This window comes from Dama dama, chromosome 20 (assembly GCF_033118175.1).
Source record: "Dama dama isolate Ldn47 chromosome 20, ASM3311817v1, whole genome shotgun sequence".
Lineage (NCBI taxonomy): Eukaryota > Metazoa > Chordata > Mammalia > Artiodactyla > Cervidae > Dama > Dama dama.
The window spans coordinates 17555183-17582040 of record NC_083700.1 but is presented as its reverse complement, the minus strand read 5'-3'; the positions used below and the strand labels follow the sequence as shown (position 1 = coordinate 17582040).

Genomic DNA, 26858 nt, shown 5'->3' with positions numbered 1-26858 from the left:
AAGTCTATGTATTGTCTGCTTCCACCTACTAGAGCATTAGCTCTAGGAGGGCAGAAACTATGTTTCCCTAGGGGCTAGAGCTTGATTCATCACTGAATGAATCTTAGAGGCTTGAAATATTAAGAAGTAGGAAGTGGCTGTGTGTTAAGCAGAATCCGAGTGGCAAGCGTCCAGAGAAGGGGACGTGGAGCTCAGTGGGGGCATGAAGCCCTCATTTGGAGCCAAGGCTAGAGACAGAAGGCAGAGCATTCTCTAGCCAAGGGGAGACCACAAGCGCTCCTGATGAGGGTTTTACTCCTGCAGCCTATGGTCTTCAGTCCAGTCTCCCTGGATGCATGTTAAATTTTCCAAGCATCCAAATGGCTGGGGGAAAGACTTCCCATTCCACAGGAGAGGCACTGTGGAATATCAGACGGAGAATCAGAAGACCTGGCTTAGCTATCAACTAGCCGTGTGGCCTGGGGAAGTCTAAGGCTCTCTCAGTAAGTGTATCCTCATCCTCAAGGACAGTAGTAGAGTGGGAGCACTCTACTACTACTTTCCACAGCTGGTTTGAGGACCAAGAGAACTAATGCACATAAAGCAGGCTACTCCACGCAGTTTGTCAGCATAAGGGGAGGCTCCTTACTCCTGGGAGGCCTGGGGCTGAGACGGAGGGGACAGACTGGGCAAACTCCAGACCCTGGCTGTGTGCATTCTGCCCACGGACATTCTTTCGCTATCTCTGTCCTCCCAAGCTTCCACTCATGCACAGACAGACATCAGCTGCTGGTCAGTAACTGAGCTAACTGGTTTTAAAGTCTTTTCCTTATCTTTGCCCCTGACAGGCAGGAGCTGTGTAGCAGCAGTGTGTCTATGCAGATGGAGAGAGCGGTGACCAGGACAGAGTGTCCCCACTATGGTCTCCATTCAGTCCCTGGCTGAAGTCAAGGACCGGCTCCGAATCCGCAGCCTCCTGGCCCGGCAGTGCCTGGCGGAGTTTCTGGCTGTGTTTGTGCTCATGGCAGGCAGGCTCATTGAGTGGGAGGAAAGAAGGGAGGTGGGCTCCTCCTAGTGTCCTTACCTCCTCCTCTGGGTGTACTAGGAAGACAGCTCCTCCATCAGTCTCTATTTCCTGCTCTTGTTCCTCTATTCCTCCCCTACCTTCTCATTTTTATTCCTGTCACTTTCCATCTCTTACCCTCCTTCGCCTCCTTTACTCTCCCTCTGTTTCTCCCATCTTTTCTCTTTCCCCTTTCTGTTTTTCCCTGCTGATCCCTCAAGTCCGTTCATCAATCTTGGCCATTCCCCTCTCTTCCCAGTCTCTCTCTCCTATGGGTCTCCCAGGCTCCCTATTCTTGGTTCCCTCTTCCTCATCTTTCTTTTCTCCACCAGCTCCTCATACAGGGGTCTTCAGCCCAGGCTGTCACCAGTGGAGGAACCAAAGGAAACTTCTTCACCATGTTTCTGGCTGGCTCTCTGGGTGTTATGCTAGCCGTCTATGTGAGTGGTGACGTCTCAGGTGAGGAGGGTGAAGTCTGGTCATCAGACAGGGTAGGACGTGCACTTGAGCTTGGTAACAGTGAAAAGGCGGATCCCTTGGTGACTCACAGACATTATCTCCTTGAGCTTGACCAGTGCCCTGGACTGAGATATGCCTTTGGCCCAGTCCAGTCCCTTCTCCCTATATATCTTGCCCTCCCACTTCACATTAATCCTCCGCTCAGGTAGACAGAGCTCTATGGCAAGGCATCATGGGTAAATGCGCTCATCTTGTGTCTGCTACCTAAGCCCTCTGGGGTTCATCTTTGCTTAAGACTTCACCAGCTTGTTCCTCAGACGCACGTTGCATCAAGTACTGTAATAGAAAGAGCAGACAGACCCAGGTTTGAACTTGGCTTCACTGCATGACCTTAACAAGTCGCTTAACCTCCTTCAGTCTCAACTTCCTAACGTGTGTGATGAGAAAAGTAACATTTGACTTAGGAGCTGTGGAGAGGAACAGCAGTGTTACTGGTGACAGTGCCTGACAGTGACACCTAATGGATGTTGGTTTTCTTCTCTTGATCCTTGAAGGGGCCCACCTGAATCCAGCCTTCTCCCTGCCCATGTGCCTCCTGGGACACCTCCCCTGGGCCAAGTTTCTCATTTACTCCTTGATGCAGTTGCTGTCTGCTTTCTGTGCCTCAGGAGTCACCTATGCTCTCTATTACGGTCACAGAGAACAAGGTTGGGGGCACCTGTGTGTGGTTAACGACGCCTTAGAGCAGTTTTGAACGAGCAAAGATGGAAATCTGGGTGTCCCCTACTCTACAGATGTCCTACAGAACTACACAGGTGGGAATCTGACAGTGGCTGGTCCCAAGGAAATGGCTTCCATCTTTGCTACCTACCCTGCCCCCTATCTATCTCTGAGCAATGGCTTCCTGGATCAGGTAGGCATAAGAGGGTGACCCGGGAAAGCCGCACCTTTGCTCTTTGCCCCCTGGAAGCTCAGCCTGCTGTTTAGGCTCTGGGTGGGTTGTGGGGCTGGCTTTATCTTTGCATCTTACCTTCCCCAGCTGCCTGAGTTGGACAAAGTCAGATGCCATGGGGTGGCAGCCTGGAGTGTTTGGGTGAGATAGGGCAGGTGGAGAACCTGGCGGCTGATGGGAGCCCCCCTGCCTCTGCCGACTCCAAGGTTCTAGGCACCTGGATGCTGATGGTGGGGATCCTGGCCATCCTGAACACACAGAACTAGGGAGTGCCTGCAGGTCTGGAGGCTGTGGTAGTGGGGGTTACTGATCCTGGCCATCACGCTCTCCATGGGTGCCAACTGTGGGCTCCCAATCAACCCCGCCCAGGACCTCGGCCCACGGCTTTTCACCTACGTAGCTGGCTGGGGCCCTGAAGTCTTCAGGTAGGAGATGGCCTCCCCTGGTGCTGTCCTTCCACTCACATCCCTCTGCTAAGGGCTCTGACCCTGGGTCTCCAGCCCTCTCCTTTTAAATAGAGTTCTCTTGGCATCTCAGGACAGTTTGAGCCTCGTCTAAGCCCCAATTCTCCCTTTATGTCTTGTCCCCTTTCTCCCCTTTTACTCTTTTCATTGAAACAGTAAGATTTAGAGGTTGTGTTTGACAAAATGCATGTATCAGACAATCCCTAAAGCTCAAGCTCTCCTGGGGTCTCCTCCTCTCTAAATGCTATGCTTTGGTGCCACAACACTCTTTCTGGTGTCTCTCACCCCAGGAACTGCTTTAGGGAGTTTTCCGAATACCCTCAGTTCTTCAGAGGGAAGTCAAAGGGACTCACCCTGTTATCTCCCTTCTGTTCTTGTCTGGCAGTGCTGGCAATGGTTGGTGGTGGGTTCCTGTGGTGGGTCCTCTAGTGGGGGCCACGCTTGGCACAGCACAATCCTGAGGACTCAGCCATCTCAGGATCTACACTGTGCCCAACAGGAAGCCTCAGACTCGGGAAGTCCGGCCGCAACTCAGCTACAGGAGAGTAAGCTGTGACTCTGACAAGACAGTCCTCACCTCCCTCATGGACCCTTGAGAGGGCCAGATACCCCATGCCTGGTGACAAGATGTTCTTTCTCTTTATTAATACGCCAGGCCCTGGGCAGCTTCTCCGTGTACTCATCTAGGCATCTCTTCCTCCTAAACTGGGGAGGATGTCTGGACAGGGAGAGCGAGGAGGCTCAGGTACCAGACTCAGGCTTCTCATCCCCCCTTCACTCACGCGGGTTTTCGGACCCTGGACTTCCAAGAACGTAGTTCCTCCAAAAAGCCGCCAGAGGGTGCGCACCCTGGAAACCGGATTGGGAAGGCTTCGGGAATCTGCAGGATGGTGGGGGCCGACCATCCTGTGCAGGGCATAATCCAGGGGACTTCTTCCAAAGCCTGGCCCCCACTGACTGACTCCCAGCTCGCGTAGCCTCAGCGCCGCCCGCCTTTAAGCTGACTGGGGCGCCTTGCCCAGATTCAGCCACCCCGCAGATAGTAATTAGGGGTGGTGGTAGGAAAACCGCCTCCACCAAGGGGGCGTGGGACGGGGTCGGGGCGGGGGGGGGACGGGAAAGGGAGGGCCGCCAGAAGAACACAGCCAGTTAAGTGGCTGGAGACTGCGAGAGCAAGGTGGAGAAACTGAGGCACGACCCCATACCTAGGCATTCCGGGCTGTGTCATTCAAGGAGAGGGTGAACTACAGTGAGACGAGATGAGCCAGGGCGAGGAGAGAAGGCTAAGGGGCAGAGGGCCCCGAGCGGAAAGAGTAGGAGTAAAGGCCAGCTGGCGCGGAGGAAAATTCTCATCGTTCAGCGCGTCGTCAGCTCTCACACACCTCTCCGACGAAGAGAGGTCTCTTTTAGCAGAGAAGCAGCGTTCTTCTGTTTCCCCTTTTTCAAATTAAAAATAAAAAATCTCAGAGCTATCTCGCCTCCTTTTGGACCGGGGATGGATGCATCTGGGAGTGAGTGGGGCGGGGATCGCGGCCTCGCAGTGCGGAGCCTCCGCGGGGTTAAGACCCTCCCCCTGCCCCGCACAAAGATGGCGGCTCCCGCCTTCCCCCTTCCTCACCCCTCCCCAAAACCCCCTCCCGCCCCCCGCCCTCTCCCGCCACCTCCGTCACTTCCGCCCCGCCGTGGCCGAAACTGACACAAAGTAGCGGGCCGAGGCCCCGGGGAGAGGGGCTGCAGCTGGGGGGGCGGGAGCCCGCGGGGAGGTGAGCCGAGCGCCCCCCGCCCCAGCCCCCGGCATGGGCAGGACGGGGCCGCCGGGGCGGGCGCCGAGCGCGGAGCGCTGAGGTGAGGCGGGGGCAGCAGCCCAGGAGCGCGGCGCCGGGAGGGCAGGGGGAGATGCGGCTGCGGACTCGGGGTTGGAGTGGCCGGGGAGGACAGGGAGGGAATGGGGAGTCGGAGCTGCGGTGAGGCGGAGGGGAGGGACTGGATGACTGGAGGGAAGATGGTCTTGGGTGCCTGGGAGTGGGGGAGACTCAGGAGGCCGTCCGCAGGACGGGAGGGTGGGGTGCCGGCGGGGCGCGGGAGACCATCGCGGGGGCGCGGGAGTGCCGGGGACGAGCTCAGAACCGCCCAGAGAGTTTTGGGGGTGAGGAGCGTACTCGGGGTCCGAAGGTTTGGGCGCCTGCAGAAGGGAGTTAGGGAATAGTAGGCTTTGTCTCTGTAAGGTGGAGGTCTCTGCGTGAGGAAACCGAGGTTCAAGGAGAGGTGGTAGCGCTGGGAGTTGGGAGCTGGGAGTGAGTCGCGGGTTCTGTCCTTGACGACGGAAAGCAGCCAGGTGTCGGTGGCAAGTGAGCTGGGGGTCCTGGATTCCCTTCCCTTCTGTTTCCCTGACCTGCCCCAAAATATCCCTGGCCAGCTTCCTCTGAAACAAGGGGTCAGGCTTCCTGGGTTTGGGCTGGAGGAGAGCAGGGGCCAGGCCTAAAGGAGGAGCCGGTTTTCCTCCATGGAGCACTGTCTTCTTCCCAGAGCTGGCTATTTTTATCCCAAATGTGGCTGCAGAGGGGGCTGGGGCAGGGTGACGGGGCAGAGCGACGTGGCTAATGGGCCTGGGTTCAGAAAAGCTAGGCTGTGTGAGACTGGGAAGGAGAAGTGAGAGAGGGTCCCTGTTCCCAGGTCTCCCTCCTCCCTTTCCTTCCTATTATGGCCCCCCAGAGGGGGTGAAGTCTGGGGCCAAGCCAGCTTTCAGTCTCCCCAGGGTCTCAGAGGTAAAACAACTTTCCTGGTTGGTGTCCAGGCTCCTGACTCCTGAGAGCCTTGCCGCTCTTTCATTAACTCTTTCTTAGGACTCAAACCCAGATCTTGGGGCTGATAGTGCTTCTAGATGAGGGCGGGGCTGGCTGTGGAACTTGTGATGCCCACCCTTGCATCCTCTCTCTTAACCTCTCTTCATGCCCCACCTCCTATGACTCATACTGTAGACTGGGTGGAGACCCTGGCTGGGGGCCCTGTAGGAGGGCTTGGCATCTTGGAAGAGGTTTTTTTTCCCTGAACCAGGCACCCTTGGTTGCCAGGGTTGGGGAGGGTCAGAGAAGTATTACCTGATTGGGGTTCAGGAAGGGAGTCCAGCCTAGTGAAGGAAGAACTGGTGTGGGTGACGGCCTTGCCCAGAGTGTGTAATTATAGAGGTTGGACAGACAGACAATTAGTATCTCTTGGGGCTGACAGGCTGGAGGAGTGTTCCCAGGAGGCTGGAGACAGGGAAACCAAAGGGGAGGAAGGCTCTCCACCCAGATAAAGAAAGAGGAGGCGACTAGAGGACCCAGGACCTGGCTGGCAGTTTCCTTTGGGTCAGGCTAGGATGAGGCTCTGTGACTGTGTCTTACAGGCCAGGCCTTTTACCTTTTTAGGTGAAAGGAAGAACATGGGGAGATAGAAAGAAGCAGAAATCTATCTGATGTTCCCTGAGCTTGCAACCCAGTGCCATACTGACTAGACTAGGCTTGGGGTGGAAGAGAGAGAGAGAGGGATGCCTGTCCATCAGGGTTGAGAAGACCCCTTTGTTGGTCCAGAAGAGCAGCTGTCCCAGACTGAGAGGAAGTGGTTTGGGGACTGTGTGCAGGAAGTGAAGGCCATGCCTCTACAGTGAATTCCCCTAGAGTAGGTGATAATGGAAGCCTTAGTAGTGGGGAGGGGGGAGTGAGAAGATTATACGTTTTTTGAGAAGGGTGGTGCCTGCCCACTGTTTCCTGATGCTCTGCCAGGTGTTTCCTGGCTCATGTTCCCTCGGCCCCACCGCTTGGTGGAAATTCTGCTTTCCAGTAAACACAGGCACCCACTCATTGCCACCAGGAGAGCACTCAGGGCATCCATGGTCCCAGGGTGGCTACTTTTAGAACTGTACCCTCCTGTCCATATCTGGCCTCTTCTCTTTGTGCCCTTCCTTTCCCTGCAGGTCTTGGTTTTTATTAAGTGTCAGTCCCCCCGTGTTATCCAAGGCAGAGGCATCCGGGGAGGTGTGGGGAAGTCGCCTCTTTTTCAGGGACCTGTGGGGGCAGTGAGAGCAGAGAGTTGGTGTGGAGTTCGTGGGGAAGGCTGGGGAGGGGCGGGATGGGCACTGGGGAGGAGTCTGCAAAGGGGAATGAAGGGTTGCCCTCAGCTTCCTGGCCTCACGCCTGTGTCACCTTCTCCAGGGTCTCCCATGGGATTGCTGGGACCTTGCTGGGTGAGATGGCATTGTGCGCAAAGAAGCGCCCCCCAGGTAAGACAGTCAGAAGGCGGGGGTCGGGGGTCCCTGGGCCCGCCTGGGGTGGGTGTTTTTATGGTTCAGGGAGCACAGGGAGGACGGACGGCAGGTAATGGGTCTGAAGGAGGGTAGATTGTAGCCTCTGTCCATCCTGGGGGAAGCCTTAGGAAACCACATTCTTCCCCTTGATTCTCTAAGCTGGTTTTTCCCCCAGGAGCTTGCTGAGGACTTGCCCTTCACCCCCAAACACATAGACTTTTATCTTGGGGCACCTGGAGCGCCTATTCTCTGTTTTGGGGATTCCGGGTTGCGTGTTCCCACCGTCACCCCTCTGTCCTCACACTTCATCTCCTCCCCTCATTTTTCCAACCATCCCGGTCCTTCTTGTTTTCCTGCGGGCGGGGGTGGGGGTGGGAGGCGGTGGGATGAAAGCGGTTGCCCTGGACAACGCTGGCAGTCCCCTCACCCGCATTGGCCGGGCTGAGGGAGGCGGGGCTCGGTGCTGGCTTTCGCCTACGCGGCGCGCTGGCAGGCGGCTGCCCCTGCAGTCGGGGGAGCGGGTGGGGGCGGAGCCTGGGGCGTGCGCGCAGAGTCCCGGGCCACTCAGAGCGCGCCTGCGTCCGCGGGGGGCATCGGGGGCGGCGGCGGCCGCATCTGAGCGCGTGGCGTCGCCGGGTGCGGGCGGCCGCGAGGATGGCCGGGGCTGCAGGTGGGGCGCGCGCCCGACGGCCGGGGCTCCCCTCTGAGCGGCCGCAGCTCCTGTGCCTCCCCGGGGGGCCGCCCCATCGGAGCCGCTGAGGCCGAGGACAGACCGACAGACAGCCCGCCCTTCCCCCGCTCAAACTGGGATCATGACGGTCCCCAAGGAGATGCCCGAGAAGTGGGCCCGGGCCGGGGCGCCCCCCTCCTGGAGCAGAAAGAAGCCCTCCTGGGGGACAGGTAACGGGAGGCAGCTACTGGCAACTCTCCTGAGCCCTTAGTTTCTCCCCCTCCCACCCTCGCATTCGCTTGTCTCCGGCCTCCCCCCAGCGTTCCCATATCCTCTGCAGACCCAGAGATCCTGGCTCCGAAGGGTCTGGCTCTACCTCTCCCTTTGCATGCTCATTGTTGACTGCGCAGGCGACTCAGCCTGACGGGTCCCCTTTGGGGAAGTTTTGGGAGTAAAGTGACCAGGCAGGGAGGCAGAGGATGGGTAGGCAGAGGATGCTGTGGTCTGAGGTTTTGCTACTGCAGTGTACTCTGCAGGGTGTTGGGGAGAGCAAGGGAAGGCATCTGGAATGCTGCTTTATACTCCAGGACAGGTTTGTCCTGGTGTTCACTGCCTAACAAGGGTACCCTGTTTTTCAGCCTGTGGTCGTGACCACCAGAGATGGGCTGGAGAACCCATCTAGGACGCCTCTATGTTCTGGGACCCGAGCTTGGTGCCTGCAGTCCCAGATCTGTGGGTGTTCAGAATAGGTGTAGTTCGTTAGTCACTTGGTTAGTGACAGATGTGTTGTTTTAGGGGAAATACGTGCAGACAGCACAAGAAAGGTTACGGTGAGAGAGCGAGTGCTTCAACTACATCCCATTCTCCCCTCTTTCATCTCTGTCTCAGTCTGCATGACCCATATCCCTGACCACCCCCTCTCCTACTTGAAGACGAGCTTTGAAATAAGATGATGTCATCGTGGGCCAGTCAGAAGCCGCTGCTGGTGACATGTGACAAGCAGAGGCGTCTGTAGGGGGGACTGCACGTGGGGCTGGGATGCTGCCGCAAAGCAGTTCCAGGGCACCATGACCCTCCGTCTTGCCACCCACCCCACCCACTGGGTTAGGAGGAGGGCAGTACCAGGGCTGAAGCTGCGGGGGTCCCGGGGCAAGGAAGCTTAGTGTCTTCAGCTGCTATTCCCCTGGAGATTCCCAGGACCGTTAATTCCTACAGCATTAATCAAAGGGATGGGGGCGAGAAACTGGGTGCCCCCGGTGGGAGACCTTGGCGGTTGTTGGTGAGGAAAGGAGAAAGGCATCTTGTCCTGTGAGTGTCACACCTGCAGAGCCCAGTGGTCAGGCTGGTGGTGAGAGGTGGACCAGAGGGAAGAATTCAGTGACACCTCAGGTGTGCCACTAAACTCCTTAAAACTGTGTGCCGTGGAAGGAACCAGGGGCCCTCAGAGTGGGGTGGGCCTGACAAGGTGTTGGGCCAGGCCTCAGTCTGCTCCTGACTGCGGCATCATTCTCTTGCAGAAGAAGAAAGGAGGGCACGGGCCAATGACCGAGAATACAATGAGAAATTCCAGTATGCGGTGAGAGGCCCCGGACCGCCTGCGCCCTCTTCCTGGGTCGGGAAGGAGGGACAGGTGCATCCTGTCCGTCCCGGGTCGGGGTGGAGGGCTGACTGTGGAAGGGTGCTTGGGGGAGGGGAAGGCAGGCTCCTCGGCACTTTTCATCTGCTGCTCTGCTGAATTTTTCATGCCCTGACCTGTCAGTGAAGCAGGATCCCATGAGACTATTGACCCCATGAGACTCTCTTCTCTCCTCCTCTTTCCCCCTCTTATACCTCCTGGTTTTGGGGGACAGAGGTTTGAAAAGCGTAGGTGGAGGGGGCAGCCTCAATCTGGTTCTGGGTTGGCATTGGAGGGCACCTCATGATCTTTCCTTCCCCCTCCCACAGAGTAACTGCATCAAGACCTCCAAGTACAATATTCTCACCTTCCTGCCTGTCAACCTCTTTGAGCAGTTCCAGGAAGTGGCCAATACCTACTTCCTGTTCCTTCTCATCCTGCAGGTAAGCGACCTCTGGTAAAATTAGACCCTTTGCAATTAATTCACAAAGCCAACTAAAGTCAAGGAAGAGAGAAGTCTGGGGGAGCCGAGGACAGGACCTCAGAGGCGTGTGTTCTCTGTCTTTTTTCAGTTGATCCCGCAGATCTCTTCCCTGTCCTGGTTCACCACCATTGTGCCTTTGGTTCTTGTCCTCACCATCACAGCTGTTAAAGACGCCACTGATGACTATGTGAGTTGTTTTCCTTCTTATACTGTTTCCTCACCCTCCATCCCACCCCCCACCCCACCCCAGCCCTGCAACTCACCCTCCTCCACTTAGCAGAATTCCTCAGTGACCTTACCATCCCTTACCTGGTCCACTAGGTCTGTGATATCTTGGCTGAGAGTGGGGTGGGGGAGTCAGGGAGGGAGTAGACCTGTGAGTGGGTGTATACATGGTGGTACCCAGCATGTTCTGCATCCCACTGATCATCTCAGTCTCTTGGAGCAGGAGAAGGTGGCTTAACCTTGCTTTCCTCTTTTCAGTTCCGCCACAAGAGTGATAACCAAGTGAATAACCGTCAGTCTCAGGTGCTGATCAATGGAATGTGAGTGCTTGTTGAAGACTGAGGGCCTTGGAAAGGAAGAGGGTTCCCTGGGAACTTCTCTAACTACTGACGGCCTTTTCTCTATCTTCTCATTGCCTCAGCCTCCAGCAGGAGCAGTGGATGAATGTCTGTGTTGGTGATATTATCAAGCTAGAAAACAACCAGTTTGTGGCGGTAAGGGACCAGGTGCCCCTTTAGGTCTACAGGGCTCTCCCTTTTTTTTTTTTTCTTTGCAGAAAGGAACGAGTGTTTCCTGTTGACGATTGCCTCTTTTTTTTTTTTTTGACGATTGCCTCTTAAACACTCTTGGGAGGAAACTTTCTTGAGTGAGGAGCTTCTGTGTCGTAGTAATATGCCTCCTTTCTAGCTGTTCATGTGCTTGGGGCTAAGCAGACCAAGAGTGCTTAGTGGAAGGAGGGGTCATCAGAGAGTCCATCGGGGTGGAGGTTTGGGTCTTCAGCCTTCTCATTAGGTTTTCTTTCTAGGCGGATCTCCTCCTCCTTTCCAGCAGCGAGCCCCATGGGCTGTGTTACATAGAGACAGCAGAACTTGACGGGTGAGTTGCATGCTCAGCGAGTCCTCCTTCCTCCTGTGGGCTAGCAGGCTTGTTTCTGAAAGTGGTTCCCAGGTCTGGAGTCTGTACCTTTTGGAACATCGCTGGGTAAGAAAGGCTTTGGGTGTGTAGAAGTGTTACCTACCCAGGAATGCCTGGGGGTGGTGATGTGCCGTGGTCAGGTGTCCCCAGGGAGAATCTACAGGGAAGGAAGGGAATCAGAACTCAGGGACACTCTCCTTCCAGAGAGACCAACATGAAAGTGCGACAGGCGATTCCTATCACCTCGGAATTGGGAGACATCAGTAAGCTTGCCAAGTTTGATGGTGAGTAGTGTCGGAGAAGCAGCTTTCCGGCAGAGGAGATGTCTTGGGTTTGGGGATCTAAATTGTGCCTTCTCTTTTTGGCTTCTTTTTGCTGTGATTATGCAGCTCCCTGGACTTTTTTGGGTGGTTGGGGGGTTGCTGAGGGGGGTCAGGAATGCTGGGGGGCTCTCACTTAACTTTTGAATTGATGGTCATTTCAAGAGCTCATGGCTGCTAGCTGCCTCTTTGCTGTATATGTTGAGAGAAATTCAGCTCATTCTTATTTCTTATACATGCTTCTTCTAACAAGACAAACCAGGTAGGGTATAAAAGAGAAAGTTCTTCTGCCCTCCAACTCTAGCCTCCTCAGGGTCATCAGGTTAACTGGCAGTTCAGTGTGTATTCATCCACACTTTTCTCTCTGTTTATACAGACATGTGAGCATAAGTCAGTGGGATTATGCTGTACTGAAATCTCTTCAACCAGTGTTTCTGTACCTCTTAAATTCATCATAAGTATCTTATCACATCTCTATGTAAAAAAATTTACACCATTCCTTTTCATAACTATATAATGTTTCATAGAATTGATGCTTTGTAATTTATTCAGCTCTCCCCTGACCGTTCGGTTGTTTTCAGTCTTTTGCTGTTCAGATAATGCTTCAATTAAAAAAAAAATAATAATAATGCTTCAATAAAATTCTTGCAAGCTATGCTGTTATCTCTGTAGAATAAGTCCCCAAAGTGGGATTACTGGGTCTGAGGGTATGTGTGCTTTTCGTAGGAATTCATGCTGCCTCCTTCCTTCCACAGAAGGTTGCATCCACTCACACCCCCACCAGCAGCGTGCGGATGGGTCCGCATCCTAACCCCCCATCTCCGCAGCTGGTTTTTCTGTGCTGTTGTCTCGTGGTCAAGCTACAGACCACACCTCGAGCAGGTGCACTCCTGTCTTCTCTTCAGGTGAAGTGATCTGCGAACCTCCCAACAACAAGCTGGACAAATTCAGCGGAACCCTCTACTGGAAGGAGAACAAGTTCCCTCTGAGCAACCAGAACATGCTGCTGCGGGGCTGCGTGCTGCGCAACACAGAGTGGTGCTTCGGGCTGGTCATCTTCGCAGGTAAGTCCCTGGGCCAGGAGGGGAGGGTGGGAGCGGGCCTCTGCAGGTGAGCCCCCGGGCCAGGAGGGGAGGGCGGGAGAGGCGCCTCTGCAGGTGAGCCCCCGGGGCCAGGAGGGGAGGGTGGGAGTGGGTCTCTGCAGGTGAGCCCCCGGGTCCAGGACGGGAGGGCGGGAGCAGCGCCTCTGTGGCCTTCAGCAGTGGGGAGAGGCTTGAGCGAGTCCTGGAGCCATGCCTCTTATCCACCCCGATGTCCTACAGGCTGGATACCCAGGCAGAAGCCTAGGGCAGATGTTGTTTGGCTTTCCCAGCCCTTCCCATGCCTTTCTAGGTCCTGACACTAAGCTGATGCAGAACAGTGGCAGGACAAAATTCAAGAGAACAAGTATTGATCGCCTAATGAACACCCTGGTGCTCTGGGTAAGGCTTCCCACAAACAGTTCCTGCCTCTGCCCTTCTGGTTGTCCTTGGGCGGGTCCCGTTCCTCCCATCTCTCCTCCCTGGTCAGTAGTCAGTCTTCAGGTTTTAGCTTTAAAGCCACTGGCAGGTCAACCACTCCGAGGCAGTGTTTATTTCAGGCTCCTTTTGGATTTGGAAGATGTTATTTAAAAAACCTTTGGAACATGTATGAACCAACAACTTAAAGTTAAAACAAATCTTCCGTTCTCTGGATTCCAGTTATGATGGTGACTTAGTCTAGCACGTGACTTTCTGTTTGCTTTTGCCAGGGACAAGGCGGCCTTCATGGGGATGGAACGGGAATTAAAAGAAAAATTTCCATTTAGATGATGGAGAACAGGGTCTTTTCCCCTGACTTCCAAGAGCAAAGGATCCCAAGGGAAAAGTTTCTGTTTTAGTTGTTGGCAGTTCCTGAATTCTTCTCTTGTTTTGCTAGAAATCTGAGCTCCTTGTCGAGCTCTGCTCCCCTTCTTTCGCCCCCACTGCCTACTGCCTGCCCCCCACATGCCAGCTTGTGAAGGCTGGGGCCAGCCTCCTGTGAGACAGTTTCCTCCCCAGCCTTAAAGGGTTTGCAGAAACCCAGTCTGAGAGGCTATCAAGCCAAGACTCTTATCGCCCCCTGGTGGTCCTTGGGCATCAGGATGGTTTCTGCTTTGCTTTGAAGCATCTGGAGTGGAGGCAGCTTTGAAGATAGATGTCTGAAATCAAGCAGTGGTCTCAATTTTTTTTCTTTTAACCCCGAAAGCTTTCTTATGATTCTTTTTCAAGCTTTGCAGGTTTTTTGACTATTGAGTCTGCATTTATGAAGACACAATTTGTGTCCCCGGTTAAAAATTGTTTTTGGTTGGGAAATCCCTGGTGATCCAGTGGTCAGGACTCCACAGTTCCACTGCAGCGGGCAGGAAACTAAGGTCCCACATGCCGCATGGTATGGCCAAAAAAAATTTTTTTTTTTTTTAATTTTTGGCAATCTGTATGAGATAATGAACATTACAGAAACGTTGTGTTTTTGTTGGCTTGTAGAGGGTTAGCTCTGGTAAATGGGTGATTTCCAGTAGGCTTCTTTGGTATGTTGAAAGTAGCTTACCTCGACCTTTACCATCTTTGAGGTCTCCTGAGGGTTCTAGAATATCTGAGTGGAAACCCTTTCAGCTTTCTCAGAAAGCAGTTGAGAAAAGCATTGCGAGAGAAGGCCACATGCCGGTTGATCACCAGTTCTGGGTGCTTCCCACTAGAGCATGCAACCATTTTAAAGATACCTGACCCTTTGAGGGCTCTGGGTACTGGTGGTAACCTTCAGGGATTCACTTGGTTTTGAGGACTTCCTAAGGGCTTCCTTGGTTTTGCAGCTTAGCTTCTACTTTTCATTCCTCTGCAGATTTTTGGATTCCTGGTCTGCATGGGGGTGATCCTGGCCATTGGCAATGCCATTTGGGAACATGAGGTGGGGACACGCTTCCAGGTCTACCTACCCTGGGATGAGGCGGTGGACAGTGCCTTCTTCTCTGGCTTCCTCTCCTTCTGGTCCTACATCATCATCCTCAACACCGTCGTGCCCATATCGCTCTATGTCAGGTATGCCGTCTCTCTGCCCCGGGGTCTCTCCAGGGAGCTCAGGTGGTCCCTTGGCAGACTGCTCTCTTCTCTGAAGGCGAAATCCTCGAGAGGTAACTTGGGGTCCTCTCCTTCCTGTGCTGTGAACATTTTATGTTACCTGTTTATCTTCATGGGCAAAGCAGACTTCATTGCAGTTTTTTGGCACTTTGGATTGTATTAGAACAAAAGTCATGTTGATTTATATAGCACATACTTATCGCATGCTGACTGTGCAAAGAAGCAGGCTCCGTGCGATGGCACACAGATGTATCAGGAATGGATTTCCTTCCCTCCAGGAGCTTCAGTCTAGTAGAGGGAACTAAATCTAAATACGTTATGAAACAGAATGGGAACTAGTGCTGTTAACAGTCATCCTACCTTCAGTGTTATGCTTATGTGTGAAGCAAGGGGACACAGTTGATGCATAACATAGCCTCTGCCTTCAAAAGCAGCAGACTGGTGCAGAAGGAGAGGTGCAGACAGTGTAAGACACCGATGCATCCCACTGAGATACCCCAGAGGCACAGAGTGCCATGAAGATTGGAAGAGCATTACTCCCCATGCAGTTAATCAGGGAGGACATCTCTGAAGAGGTGGCTGTTGAGTGGGACTTTGAGTGGTGGCAGGGAGGGGTGAAGGTGAGCCTGGAGGAGAGGGCTGGACACACAGGCACGGAGATAGGGACCTTGAAATGGTTGGTCCTGGGACAGTTCGGCAGGAGCATGGACCCTGAGTGGGGGCCTGTGAGACAGAGAGCTGGGAACATAAGCATGTTCTCTGTTGTGAAGGATCTTGAATCTCTGCCAGTGGACATTCACTCAGTAAACCATTAAAAGGTTCTTTAAGAAAAAATCTAAAGAATGGTTTAGGAAATGTTGGCTGGCATTGGCATATAGCATAAATAGGAGGAAGAGGACGTCTAGGGTATTTTTGGGAAAGAAAATGTTAACTGGGAGTAAAGAGAAGAAGGGGGAATGCTGGAGGAAGAAAGAATGGCAAGAAGAGAGGTCTCGTTGTATTTATTGCCTTGTGCTTGAGACAAGAGAACCTGTCACTTTTTTTTTAATTTATAAAATTGTATACTTTATTGTTATTTTTTTGGCTGTGCAGCTTGTGGCATCTTAGTTCCCCATCCAGGGATCAAACCCCAGCCCTCAACAGTGAAAGCTCAGAGTCCTAACCACTGAAGCACCAGGATTCCCAACCTGTGACATTGTTGAGGACATTAGAGGGATGCTCAGAACTCTTCCCTCATGCTTTTTCTTGTTCACATAGATTCCCCAGACAGGCTCCTTGGATCTCCCACTCGCCCCCAAGTCCTAGTGCTGCTGACAGTGGGCAGGAGATAAGGAATCTCTGTGCTGAGGGTGGACAGTGGGGTTTCTTTGAAGTATTAGGAGGAGACTCAGAAGGCTTGGGGTTTAGTCCTGCCCGCTCAATAGCCACGTGACCTCAGGCAAATCCACAGTCGCTTAGGGCCTCGGTTTTCTCACGTAAAATGGGACAAGTTCCATCCTCTTCATAGAAACATCTTGGTATAAGATAATAGATTGGAAAATACATTTTAAAAATTAAAATGTAATTTCATTTTTACTGGGACTTCCCTGGTGGTCCAGTGGTTAAGACCCAGTGCTTCCAGTCCAGGGGTCACAGGTTTGATCTCTGGTCAGTTGGGAAAACTAAGATCCCACATGCTGAGTGACACGGTCAAAAAACTATTTAAAAAAAATTAAATTACTGTACAAATATCAGGCGGTAGCATGTCTATCATTATCTGCGACTGTGGTTCTTTGTTGCTATTTAAATCTTTTCTTGTGTCCAATCTGAATTTTTTTTTCCATCTTTGGATTTTGCTGTCTGGGTTTTGTATCCAAGTTCATGCGAAGCCCATGGTAGCTGCCTGAGAAAGTCTCTAGATCTCCTCAGGTTACAGTGTGTGTATTTGGGGAGGAGGGCAGGGAGGGGACGCTTGATCAGCTGAGCAGGGCACAGGCCGCGAAGGCATTTCCCGCCGGCTCATTTTTGGCCTGGTAAGGGGATCCTGACAGCAGCCCCAGTCAGGTGGGAAGCAGGGTTCCGGATGTGGCCCCATTGCTTGGCTGGCAGGACCCAGACGTGGGGCTGTTTCTGAGATGCTGACAGTCCAGATCCCGAAGGCCTTGCCTTGTAAAGAGGATGACGTGAACCGACCTTAGGAGAGCCCCGCGCTGCTGTGGATTGGGGTTGCTCCTCAGACTCCTGAGGCCCCATCCCCTTCTGGAGTCAGCATCTCAATGTGCCCCGCCTGCTCCCTGAGCGCCCCAGGTTGGCTTGTGCAGCCCAGAGCCGGGCAGCTTGGGCTCGGGCAGGGAGGCGGGGCTCCGGGGCTGCCTCGGTTTCCTCTCCCTGCAGGGCGTCTGTGATGCTGTGGCCCGCGCAGCACCCTCATTATTTCTCTCTCTCTCTTTTTTTTCTCCTTCTTCCCTCTCGCACTTTCTCTTCTTTTCTCTGCATGGTTTCTGTATTATTAGCCCAGAGGTAAGAACTGGTCGAGTACCTTGTCCGCAGTCCGTCCTCCTCTGCCTGTGCCGTCTGTCCCGCCTGCCCAGGCCCTTTGCACCTTTTTGTCTGGAGGGCTTCAGAGGGTCGGGGTCGGGGACCCCCTTGGCCGGCCGGGCGTGGCAGGCTCCACCTTCAGGCTCTCCTCGCCACCCTCCCCGGCCCAGATGTCCGCTCCGCTCCTTCTCGTCTCTCCCCCGGCGGAGGGCCTGCAGCGAAGGCCCGTGGGGGTGGGCCCTGCTGCCCTTCCCGCCCGCAGCCTCACCTCCTGTCCCCTGTGCAGTGTGGAGGTCATCCGCCTGGGCCACAGCTACTTCATCAACTGGGACAAGAAGATGTTCTGCATGAAGAAGCGGACGCCTGCCGAGGCCCGCACCACCACCCTGAACGAGGAGCTGGGCCAGGTGGAGTACATCTTCTCCGACAAGACGGGCACCCTCACCCAGAACATCATGGTCTTCAACAAGTGCTCCATCAACGGCCGCAGCTACGGTATGGCCATGCCACCAGGGCCGGGGGCTGGAAGGACCTGTGCTGCCGGGGCTCCCGCGCTGGTCTCGACACCTGAGCTTTACTTCTTTCCTACTGGGGTCTGTGGGGCCTTGAGAGGGTCTGCTCTGTGCCCAGATCAGGAGGCAGACCCTGATGGTGCTCCCTCCTCTCCTCTGCTGGTGCCCGCGCCGTCTCTCAGCTCCAGGCAGTGGGGCCGCTCCTTGGCTGTTTGAACAGACGCCCAGGACGCTGGCCGCTGGGCGCCCCCGGCCAGGTGGGACCTTGTCAGCCCTGGTGGAGTGTTAGCCTCTCCCTGTGTTGCTGCCCAGGGCCCCCGTGAGTCTCTGGAATGTGACTGTGGCCTTCCAAGTGTGGCCCCACTGCAGTGGCCTCGTGGCTGAGCTGTTGGGATGGCTTGGGTCAGGGTGCGTGGGGTCTTTTATGCCGACTGAACCCCTCTCCTAACTGCTTTCTATACTAACCCAGGCCTGGAGGCCCGTGTGTGAGGCTTTATCTGGTATGCGGGCCTAAGAGCCAAGGGGCCTGGAACCCAGGGCATGGGCGTGGCCTTGGAGCTGCCCTGTGGGCAGAGCCAGAGCGGAGGTGGGGATGGGGAGCCGAGAGTGCCATGGCTTTGAGTCCTGGCGTTCTCAGGACCCAGGGTGCCTGTGTTTCCCATCCTCCTAGCCAGCTCTGCTGAATCTGGGTGACGCTCACTCAGCCACAAGGGTCGCGGGTCCCAGGTGCCCTCGGGGTTCGGTGCTGGCGGCTCCTCCCCCGGCTCTGACACTGCTCCTCCTTCTCTCCTGGCCGTGTGTAGGTGACGTGTTCGACGTCCTGGGACACAAAGCTGAATTGGGAGAGGTAAGGTCCTGTCTCCATACTGGGTCTCGGTGCTAGTTAAACACAGGGTGCCTGGCCAGGGTTGGCATAGTCAGGGGTGACGTGTTGTCTGGCTAGGGTGTGGAAGCTGCTCGGAGGAGATGGGTGTGGTAAGGAAGACTTGGTGGCACAGGTGGGAATCTTGAGGTTAGCAGTGGACAGGATCCTGGTGGGGACCGCCCCGTCCCTCCCCAGGAAGCAGCCTGGGGACCCACCCTTTCCTGATTGTCCTCTTACCTGCTCCAGAGGCCCGAACCCGTCGACTTCTCCTTTAATCCTCTGGCCGACAAGAAGTTCTTATTTTGGGACCCCACTCTCTTGGAGGCTGTCAAGATGGGGGACCCCCACACCCACGAGTTCTTCCGCCTCCTCTCCCTGTGTCACACCGTCATGTCAGAAGAGAAAAGCGAAGGTGAGCCGAGGTGCTGGCCTGCACTTCCCCTACCCGACTTGGACTCTCAGGCTTGAGCTATGCTCTGCCTGTGGCCTGGCCACCTGGGGTTTCCTGGGCAGGAACACGCGGCTGGTGGTTGAGAGTGGGGCCACTGACACCACACGTGTTCCTCCTCTGCACCCAGGGGAGCTCTACTACAAAGCCCAGTCGCCGGATGAGGGGGCCTTGGTCACTGCAGCCAGGAACTTTGGTTTTGTATTCCGCTCTCGTACCCCCAAAACCATCACTGTCCACGAGATGGGCACCGCCATCACCTACCAACTGCTGGCCATCCTGGACTTCAACAACATCCGCAAACGGATGTCGGTCATAGGTGAGGCCGGGATCAGGCTGCCGGGGGCGTTCGGGGGCAGCATGCAGGCCTGGGATGGGTGAGGTGTACTGGGTGACCTTGGTGTGTTGCAATTCAGGGGCTTTACCTATCTGAATATCCCATTCTCTCCTGGGACATTTTCCCCCCTGCCCCACTGACAGTGCGGAATCCAGAGGGGAAGATAAGACTATACTGCAAAGGGGCTGACACCATCTTGCTGGACAGACTCCATCATTCTACCCAAGAGCTGCTCAACACCACCACTGACCATCTGAATGTAGGCATGAGGAAGGGAGGCCCTGTGGTTCTGCTGCTCTCAGAGTGGTGGTGGGGGACTGGGGACTGACTCTCTTGACTTCTTCCTCCTTCAGGAGTATGCGGGCGAAGGGCTGAGAACCCTGGTCCTGGCCTACAAGGATCTGGATGAAGAATACTATGAGGAGTGGGCCGGGAGACGGCTCCAAGCCAGCCTGGCTCAGGACAGCCGGGAGGACCGGCTGGCCAGCGTCTACGAAGAGGTTGAGAGCGACATGATGGTATCGTCTGCAGAGTGGGCCAAGGGTGGGTGAGGAGGGCCTGGGCCTGGACTCTTGTGCTAGGAACCCTTGTGGTTATTTTCAGCTGCTAGGTGCCACAGCCATTGAGGACAAGCTTCAGCAAGGGGTTCCGGAGACCATTGCCCTCCTGACCCTGGCCAACATCAAGATCTGGGTGCTGACTGGAGACAAGCAAGGTGAGAAGCCTGTAGGGCACAGGAGACTGCATCTGGATACAGCCCCGTGGGGTCCTGGCAAGCCTAGAACACTGGGCTGGCAAGTGCACTGGCTTTGTCAGGGGCCCGTCCAGAGCGCCTGCACTTTCTTTCGGTAGAGACAGCCGTGAACATTGGCTATTCCTGCAAGATGCTGACGGACGACATGACAGAGGTGTTCATCGTCACTGGCCACACGGTCCTGGAAGTGCGAGAGGAGCTCAGGTAAACAGACCTAGATGCTCTGCACCATACCTAGGGGTCACGCACAGGTTTGCTGAATGGGCTTGAATCCTGCTCCTGTCCTGGCCGACCATGGTCTCGTTTCCCCTTCACAGGAAAGCGCGGGAGAAGATGATGGATTCGTCCCGTGCTGTGGGCAATGGCTTCACCTACCAGGAGAAACTTTCTTCTTCCAGGCTCACCTCTGTCCTGGAAGCTGTGGCTGGGGAGTATGCCCTGGTTATCAACGGGCACAGCCTGGTGAGTGTTGCCACCCTTAGCTTGGGCAGGATCTTTTCAGAGAGCGGCTGTTATGTCTTACCTTGTTCCCGTTCCCTGGACTTCACTGGGGCTTGGTCTTAAAGGTGTTGATCCCAGGTCTCTCCTGGAGCACATGGAATTTGCTCAGCGCGGTCTGTCTTCCAGGCCCACGCGTTAGAGGCAGACATGGAGCTGGAGTTTCTGGAGACGGCCTGTGCCTGCAAAGCTGTCATCTGCTGCCGGGTGACTCCCTTGCAGAAGGCACAGGTGGTGGAACTGGTTAAGAAGTACAAGAAGGCTGTGACCCTGGCCATCGGGGATGGAGCCAATGATGTCAGCATGATCAAAAGTGAGTGTGGACTGTGCAGGTGTGGCGGCTGGGCTCTCGGGCAGGGAGAGAGACCCAGGGAAGCGTGATGATGGAAGGGGTGGACAGAACATTGTGGGAATCTGAAGTGTGTGGCCGTCTTCATCTTCCTGTCGTCTCTTGTCTCTGCAGCGGCTCACATTGGCGTGGGCATCAGCGGGCAGGAAGGGATCCAGGCGGTGCTGGCTTCTGACTACTCCTTCTCCCAGTTCAAGTTCCTGCAGCGCCTTCTGCTGGTGCATGGACGCTGGTCTTACCTGCGAATGTGCAAGTTCCTCTGCTATTTCTTCTACAAGAACTTTGCTTTCACCATGGTCCACTTCTGGTTTGGCTTCTTCTGCGGCTTCTCAGCCCAGGTAACGAGTTCCCCAGTCCCGTGGCATGCCTGTCCTTAAGCTCCTTAGGGATGGAGATTGTGTCTGTCCTGTTCGTCGCTTCGTCCCCTTAGGGTCTAGCTGTTGTCTGATGCATGCATAAAAAAAAAAAAGACCAGTTGAAGGAGTGGAGAGCAAGTTCCAGAAAATGCCTTAGGCCTCCACCGGTACCACATTGGCTGTCTTCCTCCGCCTGATTTGTGGTGAAGAGAGACTGCGTGTTCACCCTTTTCTTGCTCCATGTTCTCTTTCCAGACAGTCTATGACCAGTATTTCATCACCCTTTATAATATCGTGTACACCTCCCTCCCAGTCCTGGCTATGGGGGTCTTCGATCAGGTATGGGGGAGCTGGGTGACCAAGTGGGTTGGGAAGAGGGGCATTGCTGAGAGGGGGTCACCCGATAGTGGTGGGCATGTGGCACTTGTCCCTACTGCCTGTGGCCCCTGGGAAGGCAGTTCCGTGAGCTGGGCAGCGTGTGGCTGACTGGCGCTCCCTCTCAGCCGCTCCTGACCTTTACTCCCCTGGGTTGCTGAACAAAGATTGACTTGGGGCTTGAGGTTGAGTCTAGCTGCCAAAGAATTTAAAAAAGGAGGCAGGGACAAAGTCTGCCCTTGTGCCCCTGAGTTGGGCAGCTTCTGAGCCTCCTTGCTGCTGGCCCTCCGCGCACAGGATGTCCCGGAGCAGCGGAGCATGGAGTACCCTAAGCTGTACGAGCCAGGCCAGCTGAATCTCCTCTTCAACAAGCGGGAGTTCTTCATCTGCATCGCCCAGGGCATCTACACGTCCGTGCTCATGTTCTTCATCCCCTATGGGGTGTTTGCTGAAGCCACTCGGGATGACGGCACCCAGCTAGCTGACTACCAGTCCTTTGCGGTCACCGTGGCAACTTCGCTGGTCATTGTGGTCAGTGTGCAGGTAGGAGGTGGTCCGGGAACTGCCCCCACTCCCAGAAAGAGTGAGTCTCCTGTCCCTGGGGTGCCCTGGGCACTGCAGTTCTGTTCCTGGGAGGGGGACAGGGTTTGGGGAGATGCTCCTTCTGCCTGTGACGACTGCTTTTTGCAGATTGGACTGGATACTGGCTACTGGACGGCCATCAACCACTTCTTCATCTGGGGCAGCCTGGCGGTTTACTTTGCCATCCTCTTTGCCATGCACAGCAATGGGCTTTTCGACATGTTTCCAAACCAATTCCGGTTTGTGGGTGAGTCCCTCTGGCTTTCCCTTGAGTCAGTGAAGGATCACAATCATTCTGGGACTAACAGGGAAGGTAGGCATTTATTCAACACTCCTTATGTGTCACGTATTCTGGATGATGCCATGGGGATTTAAGTGTATCTGACTCAGTCCCTGTCATCTCTGGGAAGGACTGGTACAAGAAGAGGAACAGTGACACAAATACCTTATTTGCGGGATTGCGGAGAGGTCATGAGTGGCAGAGGGGCTGGAGGAGTGGAGGAAATGAGGTTGGAAGGTAGGGCTGAGGCAGAGGGTTAGGGATGAAAATCAGTCCAGATCTTTTATAAGTCAAGGCTAAAAACTAAGGGGATTTTTTTACTTGTAATTTTTATTTTTGGTTGTGCTGGGTCTTCATTGTTAATCATGGGCTTTCTCTAGTTGTGGTGAGTGGGGGCTTCTGTCTGGTTGCAGTGCATCGGCTTCTCACTGTGGTGGCTTCTCTTGTTGCAGAGCACAGGCTCCCAATCTCTAGAGCACAGGCTCAGTCGTTAGGGCGCATGGGCTTAGTTGCTCTGAGGCATGTGGGATCTTCCTGGATCAAGGATCAAACCCATATCTCCTGCATTGGCAGGCAGATTCCTTACCTCTGAGCCACCAGGGAAGCCCATAACTTTGGATTTTAGAGGGTTTTGAGCAGGGAAATGTCATAAACTGATTGATGTTTTTAAAGGCTCACCCTTCCTGTTTTGTGGATGATAACAGGTAGAGCACAGAGACTTCCCTGGTGGTCTAGTGGCTAAGACTCTGAGCTCCCAATGTGGGGGGCTCGGGTTCTATCCCTGATGAGGGAACTAGATGCCACATGCCCCAACTAAGATTCGGCACAGCCAAATAAATCTAAAAAAGAGGACAGAGGTGGAAACCTGGGGAGACTAACTAGGAGACTGTAGCAGTAATGTAGCATGTGAGAATGATGGTGGCTTGGAGCAGAGTAAAAGTGGTTGAATCCCATAGGTATTTTGGAAATGGAGCTGACAGATTGGATGGGGGCCTGAGATGGTAGGGGTGGGAACCAGGTTGACTTCAGAGCTTTTACTTGGAGCAGCATAGTGGGTAGAAGCGTCTCCTAAGCCAGGGAAGACGTGGAGCAAATTGGGAACAGAGGAAACAGTAGTTTACTTTGAGCTTTGTGAAACTGAGATGAGCAGAGATGTCAGGTTAAGGCAGTTAAAAAAACAGGTCTGGGGACATCCCTGATGGTCCAGTGGTTAAGACTCTGAACTTCCACTGCAGGGGGTATGGATTCCATCCCTGGTTGGGGGACTAAAATCCTGTATGCTGTGCAGTGCAGCCAGAAAAACCCCACAAAAACAAAAGCAGATCTGAAGTCACCTGGGGAGAGTTTGGAGCTGGAATTCAATTTGGAGATAAACATTTGGGGAGCAGAAAGAGGCCAGAGATGACTCTTTAAGTTTTGAGACTGGGAAAGTGGGGCTGCCAAAAAAGGAAATGGGGAGCTCTAAGGGGCTGCCCTTATGCCTGCTCTGTGACTCCTGAAGCCCCCTTTTCCCAGGTAATGCCCAGAACACCCTGGCCCAGCCGACGGTGTGGCTGACCATCATGCTCACCACGGTCGTCTGCATCATGCCTGTGGTCGCCTTTCGGTTTCTCAGGCTGAACCTGAAGCCGGATCTCTCGGACACGGTGAGAGGCCGGGCTGTCTGCTTTGGGGATCGGAGATGGTGCGTCCCAAGGCCCTCGGGCGTAAACACTGCTGCAGTTTCTGTCAAGTGTGTGGGTGGTGGGGCCTGTGCTCTCTGGGAGGTTCCCGGGCCTGCCCAGTCCTCGGTGCTCTGGGTCCCTTCTCAGAGGTAGTGTCTGATGCTTGCTCGCTGACAGAGGCTCCTTCCCTCATGCTGCCCCGCTCTTGCCAGGTCCGCTACACCCAGCTGGTGAGGAAGAAGCAGAAGGCCCAGCACCGCTGCATGAGGCGGGTGGGCCGCACGGGGTCCCGGCGCTCTGGCTATGCCTTCTCCCACCAGGAGGGCTTCGGGGAGCTCATCATGTCTGGCAAGAACATGCGGCTCAGCTCCCTGGCGCTCTCCACCTTCACCACCCGCTCCAGCTCCAGCTGGATTGAGAGCCTCCGCAGGAAGAAGAGTGACAGCGCCAGCAGCCCCAGCGGAGGGGCCGACAAGCCCCTCAAGGGGTGAAGGCCAGAAGGCGGACGCTCCATGCCGGTGGTCAGTCAGCTCACGCGGAGCTGGCCGGCCGGCCAGCCGCCCAGAGGACAGCGTCTGTCTCAGAGCTGCGGGTCCTCATTCCTCGCCTAGGTCCTCATCCCTTCTCTCCTGGTAGACTCTGTCCTGCTGGTCCTGCTAGGAGCAGTTGGGGCATCCCCAGCCCAGGGCCCTCTGAGCAGCTGGGAGGGCAGAGGGGGCGGGCCCCAAGCGCAGAGTGGGGCTGGGGCATTGGTCACTAGCCCCCGCTGGGGGCTCAGATGTGGACCCAAAAGCAGTAGAAAAACTGTGAGGGATTGTGTCTGCCCTGCCCTGCCTGGGAGCCCACAGGGAGACCGTAATCTCTGTATTTTTTTACTCCCGCTCCCCAGAGGGGCCCCAGGGCCCCGTTCCTGAATTACACAAGAATGTATCATGCCGGGAAGCCAGAGACCTGCGGGGCCTGGGCCCCTCACAGGGTGTGCGTCTCTCCTTGATTTGTGTTTGTGTCCAGTTTGGTTTCGTCTTTTTTTTTATTTGGCAAGTGGAGGCGGCCTTTATGTGACTTTTATGTTGTGTTGGTGTCTTAACTCTCCGGGGGAAGAGGGGGCCGGCAGCCCCTGGTGTACCCCAGCCTGGCTGGAAGGGGAGCAGCTTGGGAGGAGCTCTCCAGCAGCTGGTGCCCTTGAGGGACCGAGAGGCTGACCCGGGAGGGAACTGCCCATCAGCCAGAGGGTGTTGGGAGAATATACAAGGCTGTTTGGTCCTGTCTCCTTCCTCACCTTGAGAGTGACACGCTGCCCCCTCCCCCGCTCCCTCCCGCCCCACACAGCTAACTCCTGGATTCCATAAGTCCTGCTGGTACCGGACTGGAGCCTGGGAGAGTGGCCCCGTCCTTCTCAGTGACCTAAAGCTGGGTGTGATAAGTAGTCCTGAAGACATTTTCTGTAATTGCAAATTTAGACCCAAGTTCATGGGCAGAGTCCATTCTGACTTCCCTTCTCCCTCCTCGTTGGTGTTTTCCGGCACCTGAGGCAGCCCGGGACGGGAAGCTGACCACTGGGAGGTGAGGCTGAAGGGAAGCCCACCTCTGCTGCTACTTCTGGCAACAGGGGTCCCACCCGCTCCAGGCCCGGCATCCGCAGGAGGTGGTGGGGGAAGGCAGAGGAGACTCGGTGCTGGGCCTGGTCTAGACAGCAGGGCCTGGGCTCGGCAGCCTTTTCTCTCCACAATCCACACCTAGGAACCTCTTCCCCAAGTTAGGTGTCTCCCAAGTTACTTGCCACCAAATCACCTTGGGCAGAACTTTTTCCTTGTCTTTGGTAGTGGAGGGGTTACTCAGGAATGGGGTGGAGCTGGGAGTGAGGGATGTGGTAGTCCCATGGGAATTGGAGGTGTTATGGTGAGGTGGGTGGGGTGGGCAGGGGACAGGGGTGGGGAAAGCTTGACAGGGAAATTCCTTTTGGCCATACGGTTTACAAATTCAACATCATGTCTGTTTGTGTGTCTCTCAAGGTGAGAGTCTGATTTTTATACCAAAGAGGAAATGATTTTTTTTCATATTTGGTTTGTCTATATTATATAAATATAAATATATATATATATATACAGTTATATATATTATTTTTTTGGTTCTCTCTCATTTTTTAGGGAGGGAGGAAAGTACCAAGTTGCATTGAGCTGTAATTAAGGAACATTCTGTATAATTTATGACACATTTCTATACTTGCAAAAATTATATCATTTTATGGATATAAGAGAAAAATGCCTTTTTATAAAATTGTGATTTCTGAAAAGCGTGTGATTTGTTTCTTTTCTGATGCTTTACCAAGATTGGTGGTAAAAGTAAAGACAGAAAACTGTTTTCTTACGGAATTGGCTGGGTAGATGAGGACCGAAGTGAAGAAAACTGAATCTGACTGGCAGGGTAGAGCCCCACCTCCATTTGCACACCTCTAGGGATCTGAGTTTCAGCTGGAAGTGGGGGCAATGGGCGGGACTGAGGCAGCTCACAGGGACTTTGTGTTCAGCTGATGGCTGGGTACTTAGGACCTTGACTGTTTGTTTTTCCAAACAGAAGCCAAACTCTCCTTCCTAGCGCACACCAGAAAGGCAGGTGTAGTACTGAGTAAAAAATTTTTTTTTTATTCCCACCCCATGCCTCTCCTGTTGACACAGGCTTCATAGCCTCCATCTTCCTGGCTTTTCACAGAAGTAAATATTAATGAGCCTAAGTACTAGAGATGAAGACTGCAGGAATTG

At 54.5% G+C, this 26858-nt stretch overlaps 2 protein-coding genes across 3 annotated transcripts; both read left to right on the top strand.

Annotated features, from left to right (window-relative positions):
* Positions 1-898: 898 nt before the first annotated feature.
* Positions 899-3473, top strand: AQP10 (aquaporin 10). Its single transcript, XM_061119869.1, is given in 8 exon segments — positions 899-1003; positions 1375-1501; positions 2056-2193; positions 2296-2414; positions 2660-2752; positions 2754-2878; positions 3303-3373; positions 3376-3473. Coding segments are annotated over 8 exon segments (876 nt in total).
* A 1187-nt stretch (positions 3474-4660) lies between these two features.
* On the top strand, positions 4661-26166 carry ATP8B2 (ATPase phospholipid transporting 8B2). Of its 2 annotated transcripts, XM_061120707.1 has the most exons (28): positions 4661-4762; positions 7108-7175; positions 9387-9445; positions 9814-9927; positions 10057-10155; positions 10452-10513; positions 10615-10687; positions 10999-11069; positions 11313-11392; positions 12334-12492; positions 12821-12909; positions 14327-14523; positions 17366-17574; positions 18395-18438; positions 18703-18868; positions 19035-19223; positions 19385-19500; positions 19595-19759; positions 19845-19956; positions 20094-20199; positions 20313-20457; positions 20623-20806; positions 20957-21180; positions 21454-21537; positions 21871-22116; positions 22264-22402; positions 23951-24081; positions 24312-26166. In XM_061120707.1, the coding sequence occupies exons 2-28, from the start codon at positions 7145-7147 to the stop codon at positions 24588-24590; spliced, it is 3573 nt and encodes a 1190-aa protein (XP_060976690.1). In that variant the 5' UTR covers positions 4661-4762; positions 7108-7144; the 3' UTR covers positions 24591-26166. The 2 variants fall into 2 exon arrangements, with proteins under 2 accessions (XP_060976690.1, XP_060976689.1); XM_061120706.1 differs by lacking the exons at positions 4661-4762; positions 7108-7175 and adding an exon at positions 7890-8099.
* Positions 26167-26858: the final 692 nt, after the last annotated feature.